Here is a 10662-nt window from a genome sequence, read left to right on the forward strand (position 1 = left end):
CACATATGCTCATGAATTTTAAGCTGCTGCTCGGACATGCCTGTGGTATCCTTCAATAGGATTTCATAATCATTTCGAAAATTATAGTTGTCTAACTTATTTGCTAAGTTTTCCATAGCTTGCAATTTTTCTTCTTTGTGCTCTTTCAACTTCCTCCGGATTTGACTAAGTTCTCCATCAACATCTTGCTCATTCGTTTTTGATTTTCCCTTTCTCTTTCCCTTTTTAGCTGCTTTTTGACCAAGTGGACGAACTTCACGTACTTCACTATCATCGATGTCAAAATTTGAATCCGCATTGGATGAAGAAGTGTATGCCCCGCTTTCATCAGTCCTTATTTTTTTTTAAGAACGCTGCATAGGAGTATTTGCTTTCCATTTCGGATCATCTTTCAATAGCACCCATACATGTTCATGTACAAAATGCTTATTCTTATTCTGGTGAAAAAGCTCTCGTGCATGCTGTTTGATCTGATCATCATTCCACCCGCTATGATGTTCTCCAACCAATTTGTTGTAGCATTGGTTGAATTCATTGACCATTCGACTCAACCAATGCCAATGTGATTTCACAGCCTTATATTTTCTTGGCGGCCCACATTGCCGATTCTCGTTGAAGTATTCCGTGACTCGTTTCCAAAAACTCTCTTCATTTTGAGAATTACCCACAATGCTACAATTAGAAATTGTGAGCCAAGCACTTGCAAGTATCTTGTCATCATCCACACTCCATGGAACGCGTTTATAATCAGATTCTTCCATTGACTCATTGGTGAGAGTAATGTTATCCACCCCACGTTGTGTTGAAAATGGTGGAAATTGAGAGTCCGGCATTGATTCCGTTGATGCAGCATTTTGTTGTTGGCCGGCGAAATCAAAATCCTTCCTTATCTCTGACGGAGTACTTGAGCCTCCATAACCCATGCAAAGTTATAATACCCCGATGTGTAATGATTTCCCATATTTGGATTAAAATAAGGAGGTGGAGGATACATGGGAATTGGATATGAAAAATTTGGCGGATTTTGAAAATTTGATGGATGATTGGAAGTGGATAAATTTGGGGGAAATGCATAATTTTGCACATTTGTAGGAATACCAGAAAATGGGTAATTTGGAAAATTTTGGGGGTTTTGATTTTGTGAGGATGATGAATTTTCTATATTTGGAGCATTTAACATATTTGTAAAACTACTCCAATTTTCATCCATAATCACAAAAAATGAATTAAATGAGTGAGAGAGTAGAAATGTGTGAGAGAATAAAAGAAATAATAGAGTAGAATATTGGGATATATTTTAGTAAAAAGTGTTGTGTGTTTATATAGAATTCTAAAAAAATAGTGCCGTTGGAAATGTTATCCTCAGCACCCAGGAAATAATGTTGCCGTTGGAAATCCTCTCTGAGCCATTTTACCGTTGCCAGGAAGAAAAGTCAATGGATTACACGCATCACACAGGTGATGCGTGTAATATCCATGACACGGCTCCAATGGGGAGCCGTGTCATGGAGGGGTGTAATGGGGAGCCATTACACCCCCATTGGAGCTGCTCTAATATCACTATCCATAAATTGCACGTTCTTTCAAAAATGACAAATTTTATGAGATGGAGGGAGTATTAATATCCCCACTTCCCAATTTACTATTCTTTTTTCTTCTGTGACAAGAAAATAATCAAGTTTCAACCATAAATGTTGACATTTAATTGTCATAAAATTTTCTGCCAATGTACACAGGAGAGGAGCCATCAAGTTAGGAGTGAATCGACTTTTCATTCTTGCCTTTTTTTTTTTGGTTAAATTTTATTTTTAATACTACACAATAATTGAAGTGAAATCATTCAAGAGACCCTATAAATAAGCTACTGATCATGATTGTTTCAAAATTGCATATTACCCAAAAAGGATGAAAATATCCTATTCAGCAGTGCTTCAATTTGCTTTCCTCCTTCTCATTGCCATCTGGTGGGATTCTGCATCTCATCCTCACCACGAAGAATTTGTTCCATGCCTTTTAAATTATACTGATAGCCCCTCTGATTTCTCAAAAGCAATTTACACCCAAAACAACTCTTCTTTCATGTCGGTCTTGGACTCCTACATCCAAAACTTGCGCTTCCTTTCACCAGAAATTCCTAAGCCCCGAGTCATTATCACAGCTTTGACTGAAAATCAAATTCAAGCAGCAATATTTTGCTCTAAGATGCACCGCTTACAGATGAGAATTCGAAGCGGTGGCCATGACCTTGAGGGCACATCCTTCATTTCTGACATCCCATTTTTTGTCCTAGACATGTCCAACTTCCGTTCAACCGCGGTAGATGCTAATAGTCTAACCGCCTGGGTTGGAGCTGGAGCAACCCTCGGTGAACTATACTACAGCATTCACGAGGCCAATAGCTCTCTGGGGTTTCCGGCTGGTACATGTCCAACTGTTGGCATTGGTGGGCACATCAGTGGCGGAGGCTATGGTCCATTGACAAGGCAATTTGGCCTTGCTGCGGACAATGTCATCGATGCTCGGATCATCGATGCAAACGGAAAAGTTCTGGATAGAAAGAGCATGGGTGAGGATCTCTTTTGGGCTATAAGAGGTGGAGGCGGTGCCAGTTTTGCAGCCATTCTTGGATACAAGTTGAAATTGGTCGAAATTCCAGAGAAAGTTACTGCGTTTTCCATCACCAGAACCTTGGAACAAGATGCAACCCAACTTGTATACGAGTGGCAATATATTGCCTCAAAGTTACCACTGGACCTTACTATCACACTCCAATTTGTCAATATCAATTCCGATCAAACAGGTAAGAGAACTGTGCAAGTTAGATTTGTGTCTGTTTTCCTTGGTAAAGTTGATGAATTATTTTCAATCATGAACCAACAATTTCCCGAGTTGGGGTTGAAGAAAGAGGACTGCAGTGAAATGCTTTGGATCCAATATATTGCCTTTCACAATGGTCAACCAATTGGTGACGTTAAAGAGTTCTTGACCAGGAGAGGCTCTCGAGCTAAACTTTATTCCAAAGATAAATCTGATTTCGCCAAAGAGCCTATCCCTGAAAAAGGGCTTGAAGAGATATTGGAAAAGCTTAATGAATTACCTCCTTCTATGGCAATAATGGAATGGAGTTATTTTGGAGGAGGGGTAATGGATACAATACCGGAAACAGCAACTCCATTCCCACATAGAGGAAATTTGTACCTCATATTTGTAGAGGTTTTGTGGAATGCAACAAATCAAGAAGTGGTGTCTAAACAGCGTATAGATTGGATCAAAAAGCTTTACAAGGTTATTGGAAAATATGTTCCTAACAATCCAAGAGCTGCCTATGCTAACAATCGCGACCTTGATTTGGGGGTGAATAATAAAGGTAAAACAAGTGTTGAAAAAGCAAGGATCTGGGGTGCTCCATATTTCAAGAACAATTTTGATAGACTGGTAGAAGTGAAAACCAAGGTTGATCCTTATAATTTCTTCAAGAATGAGCAGAGTATCCCACCTTTGCACTGATCATGCTCGAAGAAGAAATGCCCTGTAATTTTTGGGAATCGAGGAGATTCTGAATTTTGAAAGGTTTATTTCAATTTGTTTCCTGGCTGGACAAGTCTTGTTAGCACAATCAAAGGCAAAACACTCACAAGTTTCATTAAACAATCAAAAACATTACTTGTTAAGGTTGGCCTAATCTTTTTCTTGTGCCATGAGTCTTCAATCCGAAATCTAACTTTGTCCAAGAATTTTAGTATCAATTTAACATCAAAAATTGGAGAAGGTGACAGAATTAGGCATATTGGGGTATAATGAGTCAGAAATGCTAGTTGACAGTGTGAAGTCTAGATCTATGAATACATTCAGCATCTAGGCCTAGTGGGCCAATAGTGCATGAATTAAACCGAATCCCCCAACAAGTTGGTATACTTTTTTGTATTTTTTTTCTCCTTCCAAGAAAAGAAAATATGAATAAATTCCGTAAATGCATCGACCAGAAAGGTCTGCCAGTAAAGGAGTACGTGAGAAATCAGGACGACGTTTCCAGATATAATTACTTTAAACTTTTCTTTTGTATTTTTCATCCGGAATAGGTGGGGACAGAAACACGAGAGAAAAAAAACACCGAAATATGCAAGAGAGTAAAATTGATATGTCACCCGAAATCATTAATTTAATCTTCTGACAAAACTTTGACATTAGGATTTGGAGATTAAAAGGTATTGAACACCAAAATTATAATTAAAAATAAAAGAAAAGCTCAACCGGAAATAATTTGATGAATGATACTTAATTGTTGAGTGAATTACATATAACCCCTATAGTTTCATTTATTACCACATGGCTCTCAAAATCTCCACTTCACCACCTTATAGTTTTATAAAAAGTGAAAATTTGACGAAAGTTAACCTGTGTAACATCGTTAATTAAAATGTCAACAGTGCTCTTACCTAAATGCTAATCAATGAATGACTTAATTGCCTTGTATAAAAATATAGGAGTCATCTTCACTTTATGTTTTAATGCTATTATTCTTCTGGTTCTTGGAAGTACTGCTTCATTCTATGGTCAATAATTAGGCAAAATGGAGTTATTAGACATTGTTGTTTAACTGAGAAGTACGTAAGAAAGTACAAATATGTAATCCCACTGGAAACAAGAAGTGAGACTCCGATATAACAACAGCTACAGATGAATGAACCGTGACATCACGGTATACAACACACATCAAACGCAATGGAAATATCAATTCAGAAGAAAAGTGCTAATGAACAATGACGGAGCCAAGGGGGGCAGAGGGGGGCCATGGCCCCCCCTAAGTTTTGAGAATTTTAATTCATAATATGTAAATATGTGTGTAAAATAAAATTGGCCCCCCCTAAATTTTTTCAATTTTAGTTTATATTATGAGAGTTGATATATATATATATATGAATTAGTCATCTTTGAATGGAATTTCAATTTTGGCCCCCCCAAAAAAAAAATCCTGGCTCCGTCACTGCTAATGAATAATAACAACACTAATAATAATAATAACTACTGTATCCAGCTGGGCTAGAACAGACTTCATGGAGTGGTGGTCTCAGGCTTTTTAGGCACCTCTGGCTTGGGCAAAGTTGGTAGCTCGGGTTTAGGCAATGTTGGAATCTCTGGCTTCGGCACATTTGGCAGCTCAGGTTTTGGCAATTCTGGAATCTCATGCTTTGGAACGGTTGGCAGCTCAGGTTTTGGCAATTCTGGAACCTCAGGCTTTGGAACGGTTGGCAGCTCGGGTTTGGGCAGCGTGGGAATCTCAGGCTTTGGCAGGGTTGGCAGCTCAGGTTTAGGCAGTGTTGGTATCTCAGGCTTTGGCAAGGTAGGAATCTCAGGCAACCCTGTATCAAGAAGGCGACGCGCTTCAGCTTGGAAACAGTTGCTGCTCATGGATGATACAGCAATAAGCATGGCGAAAACAAGAGATGCACGGTCGAAACTAGCCATCCTTGGAAGGGATTAAGCAAATATTGATGATTTAGAAGGTAGATCGAACACACAGGTTGAAGAAAGTGCTTTAGGCTTTTTTGTTTTGTTTGCGAGTGCATGGAAGAATCTATCTGTATTGTGCTTATATAGATGCGAGAAGTGGAAAGCAGGAAGGTTATTTCGCTTTGGCTGGCGGGGAAGTTGTCTCATTGTCCGTTAGTTCAACTTCTCAACCATACATAAATCTCTGAAAATGTCTTGACGCCGCCAAAGAAAAAACGAATAATAGTGGTTCAACCTACAATGTCTAATTGCTCGTTCATACGCTAGATTGCTGATTAACTACGTACGTGTATTCCAAGTATACCAAAATGTCAATGACGTATCGTTTGATGACAACTCAGTTCCCCCTCAAATTTAATAATCAATGGTTCATGCGGGTTGGTGAACCTCACAGAAATGCAGCGCGATCGATGCGTAGCATGCACCTGGAGATTCATGAGCTAATTTTTGTCAAACGCAGTTTCCCTCATGAATATGGTTTTCTGATTGAAGGATTTCTCCATTCCTTTGTTAAAAAAACATGAATATGGTTTTCTGAATTAACCGAATCCCCCAACAAGTTGGCATACCTTTTTTATTTTTTTCTCCATCCAAGAAGAGAAAATATGAATAAATTCTGTAAATGCATCGACCAGAAAGGTCTGCCAGTAAAGGAGTACGTAATAAATCAGGACGACGTTTCCAGATATAATTACTTTAAACTTTTCTTTTGTATTTTTCATCCGGAATAGGTGGTGACAGAAAACGAGAAGAAAAAAACCGAAATATGCAAGAGAGTACAATTGATATGTCACCCGAAATCATTAATTTAATCTTCTGACAAAACATTGACATTAGGATTTGGAGATTAAAAGGTATTGAAAACCAAAAACATAATAAAAAATAAAAGAAAAGTTCAACCGGAAATAATTTGATGAATGATACTTAATTGTTGGGTGAATTACATACAACCCCCCATAGTTTCATCTATTACCACATGACTCTCAAAATCTCCACTTCACCACTTTATAGTTTTATATAAAGTGAAAATTTGATGAAAATTAACCTATTTAACGTCATTAATTAAAATGTCAATAGTGCTCTTACCTAAATGTTAATCAATTAACGACTTAATTGCCTTGTATAAAAATATAGGAGTATTATGTAGACAAATACAAAAATCACAGTGAGAGTAAAGTGAATATTTATACAATCATAAACGGGTAACACGAAAATTAATATTTTATCACACGCGCTTTTAGAGCGCATTTGATATAAATGCCGTAATTGATTGTGCATTCTGTCCATTTTTCACTTTACATAAAAATATAAGGGGTTATATAGCTATTTTGAAATCTTGGGGGGTCATCTAGCATTATATAAAATTATAGGGAGATTATAAGTAATTTACCCTTAATTTTTTCACTTTATTTGAAACTTGTGTTTAGTGTTTAATTATTTTGATTCAATTTCTCAAAAATCAGGATTTTGACTAAATCCAAATCTTCAAGTGATCTGTATTTTTGTGAAAAATAGATATTTGTTTAATTTTTTAAAATAAGAATACAAGATTGCTATCAACTTTAGCAATAATACAAAGGCACTGCATATGAACAACATTACAATTTTTCCCGCTCAAATAATGGGAAAAATAACTAACATATAAATTAACCTATAGTTATATAATTACATATGGGATTTTCCTCATACCTTCTCTATATTGTAACCACAGTGATGCTTAATTGGTGCCGATACATAAGAGAACTTTAATTTATGCCCTCACTGAAGAAACTTGCATTATGCAAATTAAAATTTTTGTAGGAAATATTAAATAATATTATAGCATAATCTTTAGAAGCATGCACTATTTTAGTAATTCAAGTCCTTATTTATGAAAGATTGATGGCATATTAAGGTGATAAAACAGCATAACTCATCTGCTGATCACATCTTTTGCAAGAGAACAAGATGCCATCTGCAAAAAAAGTTATGATCACTTGTGTATTTTAGACTTAATTTCTGATTTGTACGATTCAGGAATTACTAAATTTGCCAAACGATTAGCTCCACAGATAAAAATTTTCCTGCAGAATATTGAGCATTCAAATACAGTGCTTCTTCCATAAGGCAGATTTCAAGATTGAAATGCTATACATTTTGGATTTCATTCATGAACCTTTTGAAATTCTATGATTTAAGTTCAAGTTGTTTGTGCTTTTCAGTTTTTGCCAGGGTTTGAGCGTACAGAAGTTTACAGGTGTACCTTGCCAATCTTCCAAATGGGAGAAGAAAAACTAGTGCTTAAGCTTGCTTTGACAAACTGGCAACGCTAGGACTTCTTTGTTATTGAAAAATTCGCGATCTCTACAAATTTTAATCATGCATAGATACACTGAGTGGGGCTTTGTATACAAGGTATGCTGTTCTATTTTCTTTTGTAATATCTTGAATTTTATCTACATGTGGTTGAACTATTAAAGTGATGCCACTTTTCACCATCTCAAGATTGTCTGCATTTTTGATACACAACAGGGCCTTATGTGATTCAGCCGGTGAAATTCCTTCTGAAGAATGCTGTAGTTTTGGAGAAACTATGCTGATTTCTACGACGAAAACTTTTCCGCCTACTGGGGAAGATTATATTTCCCTGGTGCCATTGGGAGGCAGAAAGATCAGTTTACATTTGAAGGATTGCCGGAACTTTCACAGAAGTTTTTAAGTTTTCCTAGAGCCTCCACCAAAGCAGTGGGTTATTTTCATCTGAACTACTAAGCCAACCCATCAATGAAGTGGATTAATGTTGGACTGCGTTTAATTGGATCAACTCTAACCCATAACCCAACCGTTACCCAACGTACTTTACCATTCACTTCCAACTTTCAACTTTCACATTCTTTCAGGGGATTAGGATCCACTTTGAACGAAATTTGACTTAAAAATAGTTTTGAGTTCCTTTTTGTTAAAAAAAAAAAATCATGCAAATATGCTGCATCTTTAGGTTTTCTACCTGTGTCTGTGAGATTTGTTTGCTTTTGAATATTTTCTTGTGTTTTTGGTTGGTTTGGTGGCTTTGATTTGAGGTGAAATGGGGAGGGAAGGGAGCAATGAGTTTATGCTTATTTGGGTGAAGTTTCCTTCCATTTTCAGTGTTTAAAGGTTTGAAATTATTTCAAATTCAAGGATATGGCCTTTGTCAAAACCCACTGCCTGAAGGTGGCAGTCAATAATGGTAGCCAACAGCCTTGAAACTCCATGGCCATGGCTGCCTTGTGTTTTGGTGAGGGAGAAGAATGGTTGAAAAAAAAAAGAAAAAAAGAAAAGAAATGAAAGTCAATGTTTTGATAAAGAATAAAATTGAAAATCAAATTCCGATTGTGATAAAAGAATGGGAAAAAAATTGCTATTACGCAAGGGTCGTTTCCGTTGGCAGCTAATGGCTATTGACGTGTAATCTTATAGGAACACTTGGATTCTGTATTTGACTTGTTTGTGTGATTTGGTTGCTCAATGAAAAATCTCATTCACCCAAAAATTATGTTGGTTTCTAATCCCCAACTCAAAACTTTTCCATGAGTGAACTCACCCAATCCAACCTTTTAGATTAGAGGATTTGAATTTTGTGTTTGATTTGCTTGGGTTTGGATTTAATTTGCCAGCTCTACTTTTTGTCTCTCATATAATATATATATATATGTATGTATTTTTTTTTTGGGTCCGTAACGCCAACTATTTAAACTATTCCTACTCTACGAAGGAAGGGAGCCTAAAGAGACCTTTATAGAGGTTGCGGGATGAATTAGCAGACAAATGCAATACTATACCCTCTGAATTTTTTAAGAACAAGAAGCGCTATATTTCTTGTGTGATACACTAAGTGGGGTTTCAACTATCGACTTAATGTACAAGAGAGTTTTAAAGGGATTACCCCTGACCATTGGACCAAGGCTCAATGGTTCTCGGAGTATAATATATTCGGTGAAAGTTTTCTAACATGTATTGGTGTCTATACAGGTTTCTCAGCCAATTAATACGCTGCTTGGACACCACTTGTTCATCCCACGAAACCCCTTCACACATGATGTACACATTTCCTCTATGTGGGAACGGAATTGCTGTTGGATTTTATTTTTTGCTGGCTTCCCACATCGTTAAGAAAAAGGAAACACAACACTTAATCAAATACAACAATCAGAATTCTTCATCTCCTGGACAAAAATTTAACAAATTCAAAAATTAAAACACATAAAAAAATGAGATTTTTTATGATTTTTGGCTGTATTTTTTTCAATTTCAATTATATATTACTTTTTTATAAATTGTATTTATTTTTTATTCAGTTAATAATTATTGAATCGCAAGAAAATAATAAAAAACTAAAATACGGTGTTTATGAATGAAAAATAGAAATCTAATAAAAAATAAAATAAAGAGTGGGTGGGACAGAAGATTCATCCCACTGTCAAACAAATTGTAAACTATAAAATAAATTTTTTGGAAAAGTCAACGCTTTTTTTCAAGGGGGAATAATTTAGTTGGCTCGAGTACTTGTTTAAGTACACAAGCAATCATATGGTTGGATTGCAAGACGGTCGTGGTCCTCCAAAGTCCTAATTAATACACAGTCAAGAAAAGGATGGATGGTACGTAATTAATACAAATGCTGCAGCAATTAAATTTAGGGGCGCTTGCACCTTTTATTGATTTACTTATTTTTTCTTTGGGATCAAATTAACGTACCGGGTTCCAAATGCTGCAGCAAGATTTTGTTTCCGAAGTACATCAAAAAGCATATTATCCGTCATCTGAGCCGCACAAATTTTTGAGGCTTCATCCAAGCCGTGAACTGCCTGGGACGATTGTCTCTGACAACCGTCCAGGCCCCTCATCCGCTTGACAAAAGAGGATAAGCGGTAAGAGATCAGGTGGCAGAGAGTTTACGCAGTAGAGGTTCGCATGCATCGATCGCAATCATGGACCGATACGATAACTAAGAGAAAGTTCTTCCAACTAAATGAAGCTAATAAAAAATTCTTCCAAGTCAAACACGATAAAATGAGAATCTTGATAGGGTGTAGTTTGTTAGTAATTTTGTGGATATTCTCTCCTTTATTTTGAACCAAATATTGCATTAATTGATAGATATTGTTCATATTTAATCATTGGTGTTAATTG

General features: G+C 36.4%; 3 protein-coding genes across 3 annotated transcripts; 1 reads left to right on the forward strand and 2 right to left on the reverse strand.

Moving 5' to 3' along the window:
• Positions 1-344: 344 nt before the first annotated feature.
• LOC113783196 (glutathione S-transferase T3-like) lies at positions 345-923 on the reverse strand. Its single transcript, XM_027329268.1, has one exon. It carries the CDS (start codon positions 921-923, stop codon positions 345-347), a length of 579 nt encoding a protein of 192 aa, XP_027185069.1.
• A 951-nt stretch (positions 924-1874) lies between these two features.
• LOC113783197 (berberine bridge enzyme-like 8) lies at positions 1875-3507 on the forward strand. Its single transcript, XM_027329269.1, has one exon. It carries the CDS (start codon positions 1906-1908, stop codon positions 3505-3507), a length of 1602 nt encoding a protein of 533 aa, XP_027185070.1. The 5' UTR covers positions 1875-1905.
• A 1484-nt stretch (positions 3508-4991) lies between these two features.
• Positions 4992-5489, reverse strand: LOC113781951 (protein PELPK1-like). Its single transcript, XM_027327834.1, has one exon. The coding sequence runs from the start codon at positions 5464-5466 to the stop codon at positions 5053-5055; it is 414 nt and encodes a 137-aa protein (XP_027183635.1). The 5' UTR covers positions 5467-5489; the 3' UTR covers positions 4992-5052.
• Between the last annotated feature and the right edge of the window lie 5173 nt (positions 5490-10662).

Source organism: Coffea eugenioides, chromosome 9 (assembly GCF_003713205.1).
Source record: "Coffea eugenioides isolate CCC68of chromosome 9, Ceug_1.0, whole genome shotgun sequence".
In the NCBI taxonomy this organism is placed as follows: domain Eukaryota; kingdom Viridiplantae; phylum Streptophyta; class Magnoliopsida; order Gentianales; family Rubiaceae; genus Coffea; species Coffea eugenioides.

Coding starts and splice junctions, on each gene's coding strand:
- LOC113783196 (XM_027329268.1), bottom strand. CDS start 923: ATGGGTTATGGAGGCTCAAGTACTCCGTCAGAGATAAGGAAGGATTTT.
- LOC113783197 (XM_027329269.1), top strand. CDS start 1,906: ATGAAAATATCCTATTCAGCAGTGCTTCAATTTGCTTTCCTCCTTCTC.
- LOC113781951 (XM_027327834.1), bottom strand. CDS start 5,466: ATGGCTAGTTTCGACCGTGCATCTCTTGTTTTCGCCATGCTTATTGCT.